The following is an 18157-nucleotide window of genomic DNA, read 5'->3' on the forward strand; positions in this document are numbered from 1 at the left end:
TGAGCCTCCTTTTCTAGTACAGAAGCCTCTACCGTGCAAAACTATCACTTTACCAAGGATAGTTCCTCTTAACCCACATCAAATCCTTCTCACTCGGCCTCCTCCCCTGCTCCACCAGCCTCGTCCCCTTTCTATGATCCTTTGGATCCACATATGCCACCACAGGACAATCCTCACCCTTAGTGATGCACCGCTGATTCGAATACCCAGATACACTGGCATAATGCATGATGCTTGCGATATCGAAGCCTGCATTTGACTTGATGGGCCAACCTGGTTCAACGCGGTTTTTGACAAAGGCGGCGCACGTGCAACCGTATTTGATGGTTAGATGGATGGAGCGGCAGAGGTTCTCGGGCGTGATGAGCGGGCCTTCGTGGGCGTGGACGCGCTTCCAGCATGCGTCCCAGTCTGCGAGGGACTTGGGGGTGACTTTCAGGTAGGTGTCGCGGTCCGGGTGGTTGTGCTCGTGGGCCATGCCTAGTCGGTTAGTACTAGCTATATATCGCTACTGCCATTCTACCAATGTCCGATGGGAGCTTGCAGTTGATGTGGTAATGGGGAGGGGGATTGACTCACCTAGAACATGACCGAGCTCGTGCATGACTCCAAGAAGTGTATATCCATTGGCGATATATACGAGTTGCTGCCAGGGCTTCCCGTTGCGTGTCAAGCCGACACTTCCGCCCCAGCCTCCGTTCTCAGTGTATTCGATTGCAAGAGTGTCCTTGGGGACCTTGTCGTTCCAGGCGTCACGGTTGGTTGGAGAAGCACAGTACAGTGGCTTTCCCTGGGCGTTTTTGCGCTCTTGGAAGCTGATGGCGTGGCCGGAGGTGCGACTCGCTGGGCCGCCGAGATGTCTGCGAGTTTGTTAAGTTTCTGGCTGAAGCAAAAGAAATAAAGTAAAGTGTATTTGGTGTTTACTTACTCGATCCACTTCGCCATACCGTTCTCCACTACGTTTCGAATGTTCCTGCGGTCATACTCTTGTGCGAAACAATACGGGATAATGACCTGATGCTCGCCAGTGCGCGGCCACGGAATGGGACCGCCTTCAGTTCCCCAGGCATCGGTTGAGCCTTGACTTTCCAAAGCTCCATGCTTCTCCAGCTCGGCTATGTAGTCGGGCCAGTCGGTGGCCTTTGTCCCGTTGTCGTAGACGGGCACTGGAGTACCGCAGAAGGGACCGAATTTGGGTACAGTCTCCTGAGCGAGAGCTGTAGCAAGGAGTGCAACGAATGGTAAAAGGGAGAGTGTAATCATGCTTTCTGACTTCTTGGTTGAGAATGATGGTTGCTGTCAGATGGAGCTGGCTACGATGGTAACAGTACTTTATATAGCTGGAGGACATGCTATCTGCTGCATGAAAGCATCAATATGTGGGAGTGAAAGGTGCTTAGCGAGATATGAGTGCTCAAAGAGGAAACCATGATGACTCGAGAGGAGTGAAAGGTGGGTAGGCAGCAGTGAACTGCACACTAGGAGTTACGACAAAATATCAATCGATTCAGTTTCGCTGCCTCATAATGTGACGTCATCTTTATAGTCGCTGGGACGTATCTTATATACATCGAATACATCTAGCGGCCGTTGACTCCCATGGGCTATCCCTGTTTGCAGTTGACTTTACCTGTCAAACCTCTTCATTGTACAAAATCACTGCTGAAGGGCCTGATTTTGCCCGTCTGAATCCCATTTGGCAGTTCTAAGCAGATATTTGAAGTAAATTCAACCTCAGTTTGCGTTGTTTCATGCAATATATCGAGATTGCTCACAAAATTAATCGCTCCTGGGTGAAAGCACACATCCCACCAATGTATAGAAGTTTTACAACAACTATGAATTCAATTCGTACGTTCAAAGCTTTACACGCTAATGAACAGCACATTACACAGGCAGATATAAAAGGTCTGCGTCGGCATACTCTATCCTAAATTGAGGGCTCCTGAACTGCACCCTTATATGAACAGCGACGAAGATGTCAAGGCGCCAAATCTATTCCCTGACAGATATCTGTCTTCTGTACCCATAAATGAGCTCAAAAAGTCTTCAGTGGCTGTTACTCGCCTCTGTTCAGGCCATGGTTCACTACCGCTTTGTTCATGTCTGTTTAGGAAACTGCAAAAAAAAACGTGACAATTTATTTATCAATACCTGATTTACCTGAACAGGGCGCTACGATAGGGCCGTAGCTGTACCTTCAATCACTACCACCGTATGCCGACAAAACATAAGGATGTATTAAGTCAAAGCTGGGTGCAGCCCTGAGTTTTGAATCGGCGTCCAAGATAGTTGAAATCGACGAAGCAAGGTGAATGGGATGCCTAAAGAGGGCTTTTGGCAGAAACAGAACCAAAATTTGGGCGCGGAACAATTCATTGTGGACAATGCCTCTCATTTTCAGCGGGTCACGACAGAATTCTTCTCTATATATGGTCTATGAGACGGTATCTGTCCTGCGTTCCCTGTTAATTGGAGAAATAGAGGTGTTGTAGGAACAAAGGAGAAAAGTAAGGGGAAAGCTCCCTTCCTGGTAATTTTGAGGAACAATATGTGTCGCTTTAAGAATCTCTTGGCACAGTACTATGTGCGTCTTCCCCATTTGTATTACAAATGCTGCTCACGCCAAGCCGGAAATCTACTAGTGGGCGGTGGGAAGGGCCGGGTCAGTATCTCGGTCTCCGGATATTCTGGCTCCGTGATACTAAAGCGACTATCTTGCTACGTGACAAGTATCATATCTTATTATATGGTCTTGAGGCTTTCAAGGGAGGCAAAATATGTATATGTATCTCTTTACTCGCAACAGCAGTCCGTTCTAGAACCAATCTATTTTCCAAAAGCATTCAACAAAACACCAAAATGTCAGCGGACCGCCTATTCCAGCCCCTCAAGGTGGGTAACATGGAGCTCAAGCACCGTGTCGCCATGGCGCCTTGTACACGCTTCCGCGCAAGCGATGGTTATGAGGTCATCCCTCTGGCTGCAAAGTATTATGCTGAGCGTGCCTGTGTATCCGGAACACTTATTATTACCGAAGCGACATTGATATCGAAACAAGCTGGTGGTTTCGCCAACGTACCCGGTATCTGGTCACAAGCTCAAGTTGACGCCTGGAAGCTAGTCACCAGGGCCGTTCACGAAAAGGGCTCATATATTTATCTCCAACTGTGGAGTCTTGGACGTACAGCAGACCCGAAAGTCGCAGAGAAAGAAGGCATTACCATCAAGTCTTCTAGCCCTGTATCTCTGGGTGAAGGCTTCGCTACACCAAAGGAAATGACTGTGGAAGAGATCAAAGAGTCCATCCAGGAATAAGCCCAAGCTGCAAAGAACGCCATCGAGGCTGGTTTCGACGGGGTGTAAATTCACGCTACCCACGGATTTCTCATCGACCAGTTCCTACAAGATACCTGTAACAAGCGTACAGACTCCTACGGTGGCTCTATCGAGAACCGCTCTCGGTTCGCTGTAGAAGTTACACAGGCCGTAATTGAAGCCATTGGCGCAGAAAAGACTGGTATCCGGTTGAGCCCATTCTCCTCATACTTCGGTATGAGGATGAAAGACCCGCTACCTCAATTCATCGATATCATGAAGAAAATGGATGCTTTGAATCTTGCTTTTCTGCATCTTGTCGAACCACGTGTTCTCGGTAGCGACGACGTTGAAACCACGGAATCAGTTGAACCCCTACTACCGCACTTCACCGGCCCATTGATCCTTGCTGGAGGCTTCAAGCTCCAAAATGCAAACGAGTATGTAGAGAAGCACAAGGATAGGGATATTGTTATTGCGTTTGGACGCTACTTTATCTCGACGCCTGATCTAGTATTCAGGTTGCAGAAAGGCATCGAATTTAACCCTTACGACCGTGACACCTTTTACTTTCCGAATGAGGGTGAGAACGGTTATACGGACTATCCGTTTAGTGATGAGTGGAAGGCGGAGCAAGCGAATTGACAGAGAGGAAATATAGACATACCCATTTATACATTGAAAGGCGGTTCCCCGTGATATATGCATGTATACTATGTAGTTAGGACCGATTATAGAAATGTTGTTATTGCGTGTTACAGCCACGATGAAGTATTTTGTAGTTATGTAAGCTGTATGATTGTGATTGCCGGTTCGCTATTCATACAGTGTTTACTATATCAATGCATAGATCAATAGCAAATCGTGGAGTGATTTAGTGCTACGCATTTCTAGGGTAATTGTGCTCAGTGACCGCACATGGGATGAGTAACATGTCTCACTAGTTCAACAAGAAGCAGAATCGTTCAGGAATATAACTGTTGAAGAGCAACAGTCTTTGAATCTCACGTAATGTAGACAACTTTGTAACGTTTTTATAGTAGCACTCATATTTCGGTGGCAGATAGTGGCTGAGCCATCCCATTCTTGACTAGTTAGATTTTGCTTTGTTTTCCGTAGATGAATCTAACCATGTTGTTCCACAGTAATGGAGATAACTTAACACCACTCTATAGAACAATGCAATGTCCCATGTGATTTCTAACACTGTGTCTTGGATGAAATGATCGATATCTCTTCACAAAGCTTGGGGTTCTAGCTATCACTCACTGTGCGACTGACTACAATCATTGTGTGAGACAAGCTCCAATCCCAGTATAAAAGTGTGTATTACTCTCCCGAAAGACCAGTATTATACAACAACTTCTACGATCGAAGACAAATAACCCAACATGTCTCAACGTCTCATCATGTCTCAAGAGTCCGCCAAACCTACAAAGCTCACCGTACCCTTAAAGTCCGCCATGCGTAAAACTTCGCCTGTGCCCGAAAAGCCTGCCATATCCAATGAGCTAAGCCTGCGTAGAAATTCCACCACGTCTAAACAACTAAATAAGTCTGCAAAACCTGCCATGCGTATAAATTCACCTATACCCGAAAAGTCCGCCATATCCAACCAGTCACCCATAAGTAGAGGTTCGGCTACATCTAAACAGCCGGCTGGGCCTAAAAAGCCCGCCACACCGATAGCTTCACCCTCCCCAGTATTTAGAAGGTCCGAAATGCCTAGAAAGCCCCCCGTACCTAAGCAGGTTCGGAAGAGGCGGGTAGCATTTGCCCCAGACACTGCTTTTGAACCAGGACGTCGGGTCAATGAGTTCTGGAGGTTTGGGGCGCTATACAAAGCGGGGAAGCATGCAAATGTCATGAGTGGGGGATGGCTCGATACTAGTTTCAAGTCAGACCTTCTGGAGGCGATGCTAAATCTCAAGGTCTACGCAACATATACTGTCGACAGCAGGACTGAATTCACCGACATCCACGATGAATTTGTAACGTATATGAAGGAAGGCAAGCCAATTTCTCCGGGAAAACGCAGCACACTTCGAGACCACGAACTCTGCCTCGAGGTGATGGATGATTATGCAGAGTATCTCGAACGCTGTAATGCGAATGGTTCGACCTTGGCTAGAGATGAGCTAGCAGCGGCGAAAGTCTTGGTTGTCTACCGGGGCCAAAACGGCGGACTCCTTGGCTTCCAGTTCCTCAAAGACACGTGGGACGATGCGGAGGCTGCGGAGTACTTGGATCAGTTGAAAGATGAGATCCCTCCAGATAATCAAGGTGGATCCTCGGAAAATATCCTTGACGAGATGCGGAAACGGTAGTTTCAGTCATGCAGACATGGACCCACATATCATAGTAATGCTTTGCAGTCTTCGCGTATGAAAATAGTACAGGTCAAAACAGTTTTAGTCTTTTTTTAGTCAATAGCATGTTACAATATACATTATCCACGTATCGCTTACCTTTCCACTTTATTTTATCATGCCGTTGGTTGTGTTGTTGAACCTTGGACGCCACGGGTTTTGCTTCGTGATGTTAGTGGTCGCGAGCGGGCGTGCCGTCCCGAAGTAGTATCAGTGGCCTAACCCTGCTTATCCGGAGTCTTTGTGGGATTTTAAATCGCCGTAAAAGCAGCACGACTCCTAGTCTACCCCACGCGATGATCAAAAACTGGACCAAAACCCTGGATCAAAGCCGCTAGTTATGCTAGCCTCCTCTTCAAGAAGAGAAGTGATTGCGACGTACTAAAATCCCGTTCCCGTTGTCAAGGAAGAACAACAGTAGCGTACCTGCCAAATTTGGGCATGATTCTCGTACTTTCATCAGCACCAAGTAAGTCTGCCAAGATTGCCTGATATAAAATCTGGTCATGGGTTTCTAACATGTCGCAATTGGCCTGCCAAGCGCACCTAGAATGCCCTCAACAAGCATGGCAGGCGTGGACACCTAGGGAAGTTTTGCCTAACCCTATATTCTGGTTAGGTTATGACGCACGATTGATTAATCGCCGTCGGTGTTTTTCAACAATGTCACCCAGCGAGCCTATGAAGCCTGAGGAAAATAAATGCCAAGAACAGTAAAGTGGATTTGAGCAATGCACGGAGCGAAGGGATCGTCGTGGGGTACTGCATGATAAATAAACAGGGCTGGCTCGAGGAGTTATGTTAGTATTAGCATCACCAAACCATTGTTTCAGGAATTGCTGCTGAAACTTGGCAGATCGAGGTTGATAATTGTATCGTCCCACACCCGCAGAACGCTCCGCATTTCTGAGGAACGTGATCAGCAGTCAAAACCGAAGCTTCGCTGAATTAGACTGGGACGGACCGATGCAGGGCCGACCTTTTACGGGTGTTGAAGGCTCCGTGCTGGGCTTGTGCCAGAGTAGCGCATCACGTGGACATCATGTGAACATCATAGTTCACGTAACAACTAAGGTCATCGCGTATCCGTGATGACGTGCCGAGGTTTGGTAAAGTCGTTGATGTATCTACATTACATGTTATTGTTGTTATTGTTCGTTATTTACAGAATCTTGCTGAATCAATCAGTCAAGATGAGTGTACTGAGCATTTGGTAATAATGCGGTAGGTGTACAAAAGAGATCATCATCAAGATACCGATCGTGGTCACCTTCTGAACCACGCCATTAGGTCCCCTTTGACCGTTTTCCTCAGATGCTCGTTGAACCCGTACGTGAGGGCGTTTGCAAGTCCGATGAATTGCGTTGAACATTGGAGGATGGTCAGCGTCTTACTTTTGTGCCCTGATGCTTCCACCAGACGATTGATCAATCCAGGCGCCCAGAGGATGACGTATAAGATAGGATATGCGTTGAGAAGCAGCATTCTCTGGATTTCCTTTTCGACGTTCCGACTAGTGGCCCCGTTATAGAGAGTTCCAGTCAAGTTGGTTGGAGGGCCCTGTGATCCAGCTATTGCTATTTCTGCCCTGGCAGCTTCAACGTCGCGTTCGGAGTCTACAGCAGGGTGTGCGTCTATGGTGATAACTACAGTCAGTTGAAGATCATAATGGATGGAGATCCCAGAACCTAGGGGGTGGCGAAACAGAAACAAGCGTTTGGAGATGGGAAGAGCTGACATACATGGTGAACTGCTAGGAGAGGGCCCTTTTGGCGTTGTATCACTGTGGATACTGTCGCCCTTGCTCGCTTCAACGGATGATCCGGCAAGTTGTGCCTTCCCAACGCTGCCGCTTTGGGCGTGTTTCACTTCGATACGGTACTCGACATTGATCTTATGTAGCTCCACTTGGGATTCGCTCTTCAGCTGGAAAGCATCGTCTCGACGGAATTCGCGGCGCCTAACAGAACTTCCTGGGTCGTACGATTTTCCCATGCTGTGCGCATGCAGGGTTGAAAAGTGCCTCTTCATGTAAATCCATATATAGATATATATGCCAATGGTGATGAAGATGATGGTAAATCGCCATGCATGAGTCAGGCCATAGCGCAGGTCTGTTCGTTTGGCACTTATCCAGCACCAATTGCCACTAACGGGGACAATTTCATTGAGTCCTAGGGCAGTGCATGCTGTTTGTTGAAGTCAGCCTTGGCTTAGGTACTCAGGCGCAATATGAATTACATGATATGGTGGGCATGATCCAGCAAGACGCGCAAATGAGGATCTTCTTCAGGGTAGAGACATTGGGCATGTAAGTCTTTCGAGTAATGGTAAGGAGTGTGACGATAGCGATGGCCAGGATGGAAAAGTCGGCCGCCTGGGAATTTGTCAGTGAAGGATCCAAGAGAGTGGATATCGGGTTTGAGAAGGCTTACCTGAACGGACCACTGGCCCACCCAACCATTTAAATTACACGCGACGCCATCGACCAAGTCACGTTGATTTGCGACAACCCAAGCTCCCGATATTGAATTGTTCACTGAGTTGATGAATTCTGTTGTGGTGGTTAGCCTGACGTGTAGAGGTGGCAACTAGGGGGTGAGGCATCGTACCAGCGAGAGCGAGATTCAAAACAAGTACGTGACGGAAAGAGCGTTGCTGGTCGGCGTAGATGACATAGCAGACGAGAACGCATGAGGTGGCAACGGCGGAACAAAGGCTGCCCACAAGCGTAGGAACCGCAACACTCCAGGTGATGGGCATGGTGAGACAATTGCGCAGTTGTGAGTAGGGCCTGAGGTACTTCAACAACAACAACAACTGGCTAAAGACTACAGATGGGCATGGCGATATATGTAACATGGAGGGTAGCGAACGCATTTAGCGGCACAAACCGTAAGTAAGTATAATTGGGAGGGCAGTCAAGTCTTGGGGGGACTCATGCAGCCGCACACGCAGGTTTTACCACCCATTTCCCACTACATGCGGTAGTCTAATGTTTAGGGCGGCGGTCGTGCAGAGTTTCGACTATCTTGTTATTGAGCCGAATGTCTGTATCGCCCGCGTGCCCGGGCCAGGGACCCCTACCGGTCGTTGACAGGCAGTCTAGGAGCGCGCTCCGCCGACGCCTCGAAGAAGTGGTTCCTAACGCCCCTGAATGCGGCTGCGCGTGAACTGGTGGCACGAAGCAATTCAATTCAACTCAATTCAATTTTGTCTTGATAGGATATACAGGCGGTGGATTGGATCGATGGAACATGATTGGTTGCCACCGACGATTAGAGGTGCCGCTGGAGTTTGCCCGCATAGCACCTTTAGCTCTCCTGGCTCTCTCTGCCTCGGGCCTTGCCTTAATCTATTGCCCTGACACCGCTGGGCATTGGCTGCCCTTGCAACGCCTCTGCTTGGAACCCGACTCAAGCACAGCGCACGTGCGCCCACCAGCTTTGCTATCCAAGTACAGCGCCGTCACAGATGTTGATCTCCCGAAACGCAGTGTGCCTCTTATCCCGGCGCCTCACAGACTGCGCATTCTGTTCGTCAACCAAGGCTCTGGCCTTAGGCTGCGCAGTCTTTATTGGTAAGAAAACTGTCCGGTTCTGCATCGCATGATGACATGTATGCTCAGCATTACCTTGCCGTACTGAACTAAACGCGGGACGGCTGACAGTTGGCTGACAGCAGCACGAAACCAGACTTGCGCAATGTTCCCATACTTAGACGGACTGCCTTGTCCCTGCTTGAGTGGCCGTTGAGACCTTTGACCTTTGACCTTTGAGCCTCACCCGCACCATGAGCACAGAAACACAGATCCATCATCCGGCACCTGTGTTTTCGCATCCAGCTTCTGGAACTGGGCGCATGGGCGCACGAGCATTCGCCTTGCCATCGCCGACCATTCACGTCTTCTCTCTAACAACTTATTCATAGTAGCACACACATGCCTATGCGACTCCATGCAAGTAATTGGGCATTCACTGGTATTGGGTGGCCTTACTGAGAGCATCGTCACCTCGACCGATCGATCAGCCTGTCTGTGTCTTCGCTCCCTTCTACGTCACAAGGCTATCCCAGCGTGGGGAATAAGCCTTCGCTAATTGCGCCTTCGCTTCACACGATGCGTGCCGTCTCATCCTTGTTCTAGCCCGGCCCCCCATGAGCTCCACTCGAAACACCCTCCTCTCACCCAGCTTACTCGCTCCTCCCTCCATCATAGTATACATAAAGTAATGTGTTCTATGTATACATACCCTCTAGCGCTTACTGTCTCGTCTTTGCTAAGCTGATGCATTAAACGTAGCCAAGCCCTTACCATTGCCATGATATAACCAGGTCAACGGTGCTTCTTACGATTCTAAAAATCTAAGTATACAAACGTAGGCCCTTTGGGTCCGCTAGATTTGCTCACAACCCACCATACTGCAACTCTCAACCTAAGCATTCCAATTGTCTGTGGCTGAAGTGGCATCAGAGCCAAGAGTCTACCACCATTCCGCGGCGCCTACAATGTAAGTGCTAGCTACAAGAAGAAGCTAACGCCGCGCTGGCCAACAAGACTTCTACTGGTCTACATTCTCCACATACGTACTACGACTACGAAGGAGCTCGCTCTCGTAAGGAACCGTCTGGCCCGTGCACCCACTCAAGACTGAGTCCACCAATGCAAAGAGTGGATACATTCGGCCAAAAGAGAGGGAACTATTTAAAATACCCAAAATAAGCTTTCTTCTAAGCTTTCTGATAGACCACGTCGCGATGTCTGCGATACAAAAAAAAGCAACATCTCGGCTGTAGAAAATGAGCGCACGGGCTAGGTGATTACTCACTCAAATCGAGGCCCTTCGTAGACACATGCACCCCCTCCACAGCAAAAGTGGCAGTACTTAGCGCATACTCCCGAGTAAGGTACTGCCACCTTTTCTGTGGAGGGGGGCCTCCATGGCGATAAGCGAGCTTACCTACGGACCTCTTTCCGCCTCCTTCGCTCACACCTAGGTCTGGGTACATGGAGTCCCGGACTTCCCCGTCTATCCCCGTGGCGCTCTTTGTCTAGTTCGCCCCAGTTTTCGTTAGGCTGCGGGTGGCAGCGTCCCATCCGAACTTCAACAGGATACTGTTCTAGGCCCCGTTAGTGGAGGTGCGAACATCGTCAAGCAACCATCAGGAAATGCGTAGTTAAGGGGGAGGCGGGAGGCGGGAGGCGGGGCCATTGCGCCCCAGCTATTGCGTGCGCTGATAGCAAACAGTTATTGGAATTCCCCGACTTTAGATCTAATCAATTAATATTAGAGTTTCATTCTCTTGGCAGCCAAAACATGAGTATGTCCTTAGTTAGAGAAACTTGCATAGCCGGTGTGCCTCAAGGACCTTGGGGATGACGGGATATACGTGCACGTGTGACTGTTTGATCATCGATGTTATAGCTAGCATTGTGGAAAGGATACCTATGTATGAACACAAGGATTAAGGGTCTTAGACTGTAAGTGTAAATTACCGTGGCAAAACCCAAAGATTTGGGGCTAGACCCCATCTTTGCTTTTTTTTCGTTCATGATATCATTATTTCTTACAATTCTCCTAGGTTATTCCTCGTCTACAGTATGCCCCCATGTACCATTTGGTCAAATCGGTCCCCGTGTAATTCGAAATGGGTCAAGGCAACATCGGAGATCGACCCAGACTGACACTTGAGTGGGCTTCTTGTTCCTTTTGTATATGTGAATGGATCTTGAGCTAGAAATCTAGATCGAGCCCCTGGCTTGGTTGAAAAATTACACCTCCATGTGCGGCGAAAGAAAGGTCGCATCGTGGGTACACAGGCGGCCATAATGACGATGTTTTGTTCTACTCTATATAGAAGTCAGCCTAATATGGAGAATTAAAGGAGAGACAAAATTACTTACAAGCCCCATATTATTAGCGCTACAGGCTTCCAAACTGGGCACCATCAGTCATGACCTCACACTGTATGTTAACATACTTACGAGGATCAATTGTGTCTGTAAATAACGGCAAATACGTCCCCTTAACGATGGTGATTATCGCACACAGCATGGTCATACTCATCATTACGATGAGGCCAATCTTGGTGGACCAAGCTATCTGTAGATTCCAGAATGTGCATGCGGGCGCCACTGTCAAAACCACATCCGTGAATGTCGTGTACGCACAGAACCAGTACGAAAAGCTATTGAGAATATTCGGATTCCAGCACGAGCCTGGCAATGACTTTTCCCATAGTTTCTGGGTTGGTCGGCATTGTGTAAATGCTAGGGCAATCGTAATGACGGCAAACGATGCTTGCAGAACCGCCATAGAGTACAGAGCAATAGTTTGTCATGAGCTTGGGGAGAGAAGCTGGCAGACAAGAATTGTGATGGATATGTTCGGTAAGCTGAATGCAGCTGTGAATTGTCAACCTTTAGCCAAAGCTACACCTACGAGGCCAATGAACACTTACCAATATTAAAAGCTACAAAGTGTCAACTCAAGCCATGCTAAACCCTCATGTTTATTCACACAGAACATACGGTATCCCAGAATACGGATCAAGGCGCCTTTGAAAAGCCGCTGGTTGCCAAATTGTGCGACAATTACTGCAGTATGTTGACCGAATCCTAATACAGCCCCGTAGCGGACAGATGATAAGGCAATGATGCTGCATAGCTAAACATAACGTGAGTTTAATCGTCCATTCGATAGGAATGAAGTTCGAGAATGCCGTACCAGCGACAGCAAAACGAAGAGGTTGTCCCAGCCAACAACACGAACTAGCTTTACTCTGGAAAAGTTGATGTGCTGTAACAGTCCTTCATTATGACTTACATCTTTTCCAAGAAGTTCTATGCGGTATAGTTGGCAGAATCGAAATCGAGTGAAATGTAGAATGATAATGCAATCAACAAACCCAGGTCATGCGCAATGTTATACCTTTGAGAAAGGGATTGCTTTGAATGAATGAATAAGACTGTGCTGGATCCGCTAGCTGCATTGCCGAGATAATGAGGGAAATCCTTTCGAGGTCCACGTTATTGTGGCACAGCGCAGCATTTTGGCAGATTTATCCCAGGCCTCGCTAACTTTCGCAGACCGACCTTCTCGGTCTAAATTTGATTCACTTATATTAAAAGAAGCTGGAGAGCAAAACATTGCTAGTCATTTCAAACATGCACGAGTATGCACATAAAAACACATCTAAGAGATCAAGCTGCGATACGAGATTCTAGTTTGGGAAGGCTGGTATGACTCGAGCGACTATGCATGAGCAATACTCCACTGCCGAGATATGTGTATAGATGATTCAACAACAATGGCGGTGACACATTCTCACAGGGGTAGTAGACTCTATATTTCGTTCGTTACCAAAGCTTCGCAATGGCCGCGTTTGCACAATGCAGGCAGAGCAAATGCTCCAATATTGCTGTACCTTATGAGCTTACCACAGATACAGTATGTCTGAAACGTAAACGACAGTCCCCAAAGCCTCCGAAAGGTTACATAGTCAGTGTAAGATATTTCTTACAAAGATTGCTAAGGTTCCTAAAGCCTTACCAATCAATGCAAAGACAGTTGGTCGAAGCAAATTTCTTAGTATCAGCATGGGTTTCTTAGATTGTGCAGTTGTTCAGGAGATGAATACGAGCCAAAACAATCTCCTAGTCGGACCAAACAAGCAAAGCTATGACAATCCTCATCTACAAATGCAAGACTGTGAGTTGCATGTGATGATCAAACGCTAGTCGCAAATCCTTAAAGGATTGATCCTGCCGGCTATAATGCACAATTGAGCTACTTGCATGTACGCGAACATGTGGAGCTCTGGGTCTCGGGATTTTAGGCCGGACCGTTTACGGGGACACAGAATGTATGTAGTTAAGATCAGCTTGAAGTCTAAAAACTACCCCCATCAGTAGCAAAAGGCTGCATCGTACAGAAACAACATGTCAAAAACATTTCCGGTCATGCTCGAACGCATCGCGGTGGCTGGCAAGGCTTACCAACGCGAAGATATCGGTTCACGAGAAGAGCTCATCAAGCTGGGCAGAGATGTGGTAGCAGCACTTGAAATCCCAAGTGAGTTCTTGCAAAAAAGCTTCTAGGCCGAGGTAAACTAGCAATACTATCCGAAATTCTCGTGACGTTGCTGATCAGTACTGCAGCCTGCTCCATCAGCACACTGCAGGTTAGCCGCTCAGGTCGGACTATTCCAACACCTTAAATATGCAGGGGAGACGGGAAGTAGTCTTGAGGATCTTGCCCAAGATACAAGAGTCGATGCACTACTACTCCAAGGAATCCTCCGCCACCTAGTCGCCATGAAACTTTTCACATACTCGAATGGAAAGTTCCAAGGAACACCCCTCAGTAACGGTCTCGCAGCAGAGAACTGTCAAAAAAGCATCGATTTCTGCTACGATGTCGCCAGGTCGAGCTTCAATCGCTTTCCCAGCTTCTTCCAAGAAACCGGCTCCAAAATCACAAGTTCTGTCACAAATGGTCTATTTCAGGCCGCACACGGCTTCTACCCCGTAGCAGAGCGTCTAATCGAGGGTTTCGACAAGGACGTCGGTGAAGCCTTGCTTGTAGATGTTGGGGGTGGTCGCGGCCACCATGTTGAGCAGTTCATATCAGAACACAAGGCACATCCCGGGAAGACTGTCCTGAAAGACCGGGAGCCTGTTGTTATCAGTGTTTCAAATCAAGACAAGCTACCCTTTGAGTTGCAGGTACACGACTTCTTTACTACTCAGCCAATCAAGGCTGCATGGACTTACTCGCTTCATTCCATCCTTCATGATTGGAACGATGAAGGAGGGATCAAGATCCTTGATAGCCTGAAGCCTGCGCTTGAGTCTAGGTATTCCCGGGTTCTGTTGATTGAGATTGTGGAGGAGGAGGAGGAGGGTAAGCCTACTATCGCGGAGACGGCCATGGATATGATGATGTTGGCACATTTTGCGGTGCGGGAGAGGACCAGGGTAGAATGGGAAGGTATAATAGAGAAGGCTGGATTGAGATTGGTGGGGTTCTATAATTTCCTGGGGGTTGCGGAGAGCATTATTGAGGCGGAGCTGCGAGAAGCTCCTTGAGTTTGCATGGTACTCCCTTTTGCTTAAATTTGGACTTCCTATAGTGATTACGATGTTTTCCACTACGAGAAAATCTCTAAGAAAGAATCTAGCTTTCAAAGACCAAATTTTAAGAAAAAGAGGAAGATGTTCGGCGTAGCTAAAGTATTGTTAATTTCATCCAGCATCTTGTACATAATTATTGCTACTATGAGAGAATTGTAATCGCCAATGCTCGGGTATAATAGTAGGGATAGCGTGGTACTGTCACTAGGCTGGAATATGGGTCGAGGTGGGGTAGGCCCGTCCACCGAGGTAAGGTAGGAAGATACAGTGTCAAGGTCCAACCCTGAACTTAGCCACGCACCCACAATCTCAACGAATTCATGTACGCAGCATGTAGAGGGACCTGCTAGCAGGGGTGTCGCGAGGTATATGATCTGTAGGAAAGGGCCGATGAAAGCATTGACTTTGTTTTATTGATAATCATAATGTAGATTGCAGATGTACTGGAAGGGAGTTAAAGCGGCGGGTGATTTACCAGGAGGTTGCAGTGTCAGAGGTGTATGGTTGCGTATTTAGTCACAGTAGATACCACACTCATATAGTTGTGTTTCTGACAGCCACCAAATTCTCGGGTACGCAACAACGCATGTATCTACATTGAGTTTATATGCTTAAAGTCACTTCTATCATGCCAAGCATGCGGCTGATACGTGCTTGCCCGGTCAGGATTTTGATTGTAGGCTTCAAGGTACGACCAGCGTTTTGTCAAGAAAACTATTCCAAGTGTGCCACTTATCCTGCTACCAGGAGAATTGTTTAGAGTTGGTGCAATGCTACACTTAATCGTACCGTCATCTTTGGCCAAAGTATATTCCAGTTAGTATAAAATGTCAGCACTACAGAGCGAACTCATATATACTAGGTGGATAAGGAACTACTTCCAACTCTTAATTTCACATTAAGATATTACAGTAACCTAACCGATAGACGTTCAGCCTATCCAAGACTCAATGGTCCTTCGGTATACGCAGTCCCTTGCTTTTCCAAGTGTCAATCTGCTTATTCTTTGCGTAAAGAAAACAAAAAAAAATACGAAGAAGGATTTCAAATCGATCGAAAAAAAAATTATATTCGAACGTTATGTGTTAGAAGTATTGTGCGTCTCATTATTACCCGGCGTTGGTGTATTGCCCATCGGCGGCACTACAGCTGAATTCCTCTGCGCGGGGCTTGCATCCCCTTGCTCTCTTCGGGCTCGAGCCCCGAAAGCGTCAGTTAGTCGTGCGCTGATTCTTCGACTTCTCCTGTCTCTTGTGTTGGCTACGTTTTCCACACTTGGACTTGTACCCTCTCCAGCGAGATCACCACTTTGGTTTCTTCGCTGCTCTCTAAGGCGCCTTAAGGCGCCAATTCGCTCTTCAGCTGATGAATTTGGTAAATGACGGAACAGCAAAATGTCACGGATTGCGCTGCGGCGGCGATGCAATGTTTCGGCATCGGGGTTTAGAGGTGGAGCAAGTTGATCCTGACGATGGGAGGCAGAAGAATCATGGGAATCGACGGGTCGGAGATCGACACGACTGCGAAGTGTTAGTGGGCTTGATACAGCAAATAGTAAGATAGGGGGCTGTCTTACCATAATGGACAAGTACCAGACACATTTAGTAGCCATGGATCAACACACTCTGGGTGGAACTTATGATTGCATGGGAGAACGCGAAGATCTTGACCCTTCTCAAAATCCTCTGTACAAATGGAGCATCCCAGACTTTCGTCAGACGAAGCGTTCTCTGTACCCGTGGATGCGGTCGCGACAACAGGTTGTGCAGGCGCTATACCTGACTGATGTTGCTCAATCTCCGCGGAGATCGCTTCCTGTAGCGCCCTTGTCACCTGTTCCGTACCTAGTGGCTGCGCTTGGCTGCGCGGATCAGCGGTCGTTGGAAGGTTTGTGTGTCCGTCGCTTGTCGCATTCGCTTCGTTCAAATCTCTCGCCCCAGCCGCCGGTCCCAATTCCACATCAGTAGGCTTCGTCTGCTCTCGTTCGCCAAATTTCACAATGGGAATAGTGTCAAGAATAGCTCTTCCAAGTCCCCTTGCTCTGCTCTGTCTAGGTCGCCCAAGGACATTTCGGGGTCCGTATCGCTCAGGATGACGATGCGCTCTTACCGCGCCAGTGATGATGATGACAAGGAATAGAGCCGTGATGATACCTGTGATGCTGTATAGAATGATCATAGCGACAGCAGTCGAGGGTGAGGGGCCTAAAGGATTCTGTGCCTGGTTTGAGTTGCCGCCTCCATTGCCGTTGTCGTCATTGGACCGGCCTTGAACGTGGACGAAGTATTTCATGTGTGCGGGCAGGTCGTCAGTAGCGTCGAGTACAAAAGCCGAATCCGTTTTGCTCGTCATGGAATAGACAGCGAATTGCTGCACCATTTGTTGAGAGTCGTTCTGGTCATAATCGCAATAGTCGGTGGCTGTGCTGTAAAGGATGGCAGCCGAAATGTTGGCTTGTTGATAAGCCTGCTCGAGGACGGATTGGGCATTGTCGAAGCCGTTGTAGTCGCTGGGGTTGCAACTGATGTACGCGATTTCGTCAGCAGTAATATTGGCGACGTTGGAGAAATTTGTATAGTATAGGTTGCCCTTGACCTGGTAGTCCGTGTCAGTGCAAGTACTTGAATGGGATCTTGTACCTAGCCGCGACGAACCGAATTCACTGCTTCCTGGGTCAAGGGGATGACGTTGGCAATTTTGCGCCCATTTGAGTCGGCACGGGCGAGTGGTAGAGTGCCATCCCCCCAGCCCGGACGCGCAGTCGAGGTGTTTGAGGGCGAGATGGTGGCCGTGGCGGAGGTAGCGAACAAGAGGCAGGTCAACTGCCACGACAAGCGTTGCAGGCGCATAGGCGGCATCTTAGAGCGCATGCCTGTTGTGGATTAATAGTACACAAGCGCTGATGAACCCATGTGTGAGTATGTGTGTAGATGTATGTAAATGTTGGTATGAATGTATAAATGTATGGGTACGGCAGCTTGTATTGTTGCGGTCCCCCCCAAAAAAGAGTGCCGCACTGCAGAGCGACAGGCTAAACGATAAGACGGTGCTCGAGCCCGACAGCTGACATGCTTGGTGCGACAAGAGGCGGCGGCAAGCACAAGTGGTTTGATGTGTGTCAATGTAAGAGTGCAGGTGCGTAGATATGGCTGAAGCCAGGCGAGACGACACAAGATGTGGTGGAGAGGCGCGGCAGACGATGACCACAACCCCCCGCTCTCCTCTCCCCCAGACCCGCTGACGCTACGGACCCACTCGTGCTCGTCTGCGTTCGCCTTACGCTCCGACTCTGAAACTCGCTCTAGTCGACCTTGTTTGGCTACAGCTGCAGCAGCTT

The 18157-nt window shown here is 48.3% G+C and overlaps 7 protein-coding genes across 7 annotated transcripts; 3 read left to right on the top strand and 4 right to left on the bottom strand.

Moving 5' to 3' along the window:
• Nucleotides 1-49: 49 nt before the first annotated feature.
• Nucleotides 50-1263, bottom strand: COCMIDRAFT_32374 (uncharacterized protein; the record flags this gene model as incomplete). The annotated part of the gene is made up of 3 exons (XM_007684970.1): nt 50-480; nt 682-860; nt 929-1263. 3 exons carry the CDS (start codon nt 1261-1263, stop codon nt 50-52), a joined length of 945 nt encoding a protein of 314 aa, XP_007683160.1.
• Nucleotides 1264-2862: 1599 nt separating this feature from the next.
• Nucleotides 2863-3963, top strand: COCMIDRAFT_1003 (uncharacterized protein; the record flags this gene model as incomplete). Its single annotated transcript, XM_007684926.1, has 2 exons — nt 2863-3285; nt 3400-3963. The coding sequence occupies 2 exons, from the start codon at nt 2863-2865 to the stop codon at nt 3961-3963; spliced, it is 987 nt and encodes a 328-aa protein (XP_007683116.1).
• Nucleotides 3964-4709: 746 nt separating this feature from the next.
• Nucleotides 4710-5645, top strand: COCMIDRAFT_22158 (uncharacterized protein; the record flags this gene model as incomplete). Its single annotated transcript, XM_007684949.1, has 1 exon — nt 4710-5645. The coding sequence occupies one exon, from the start codon at nt 4710-4712 to the stop codon at nt 5643-5645; it is 936 nt and encodes a 311-aa protein (XP_007683139.1).
• Nucleotides 5646-6953: 1308 nt separating this feature from the next.
• On the bottom strand, nt 6954-8450 carry COCMIDRAFT_82260 (uncharacterized protein; the record flags this gene model as incomplete). Its single annotated transcript, XM_007685004.1, has 5 exons — nt 6954-7303; nt 7439-7876; nt 7929-8064; nt 8123-8241; nt 8300-8450. The coding sequence occupies 5 exons, from the start codon at nt 8448-8450 to the stop codon at nt 6954-6956; spliced, it is 1194 nt and encodes a 397-aa protein (XP_007683194.1).
• Nucleotides 8451-11279: 2829 nt separating this feature from the next.
• COCMIDRAFT_32378 (uncharacterized protein) lies at nt 11280-12677 on the bottom strand (the record flags this gene model as incomplete). Its single annotated transcript, XM_007684971.1, has 6 exons — nt 11280-11535; nt 11590-11623; nt 11749-11985; nt 12217-12352; nt 12413-12484; nt 12594-12677. The coding sequence occupies 6 exons, from the start codon at nt 12675-12677 to the stop codon at nt 11280-11282; spliced, it is 819 nt and encodes a 272-aa protein (XP_007683161.1).
• Nucleotides 12678-13626: 949 nt separating this feature from the next.
• Nucleotides 13627-14775, top strand: COCMIDRAFT_32379 (uncharacterized protein; the record flags this gene model as incomplete). The annotated part of the gene is made up of 2 exons (XM_007684972.1): nt 13627-13759; nt 13838-14775. 2 exons carry the CDS (start codon nt 13627-13629, stop codon nt 14773-14775), a joined length of 1071 nt encoding a protein of 356 aa, XP_007683162.1.
• A 1123-nt stretch (nt 14776-15898) lies between these two features.
• Nucleotides 15899-17678, bottom strand: COCMIDRAFT_32380 (uncharacterized protein; the record flags this gene model as incomplete). Its single annotated transcript, XM_007684973.1, has 3 exons — nt 15899-16340; nt 16397-17415; nt 17475-17678. 3 exons carry the CDS (start codon nt 17676-17678, stop codon nt 15899-15901), a joined length of 1665 nt encoding a protein of 554 aa, XP_007683163.1.
• Between the last annotated feature and the right edge of the window lie 479 nt (nt 17679-18157).

The sequence above is a fragment of the Bipolaris oryzae genome (assembly GCF_000523455.1).
Source record: "Bipolaris oryzae ATCC 44560 unplaced genomic scaffold scaffold_6, whole genome shotgun sequence".
Taxonomy (NCBI): Eukaryota; Fungi; Ascomycota; class Dothideomycetes; order Pleosporales; family Pleosporaceae; genus Bipolaris; species Bipolaris oryzae.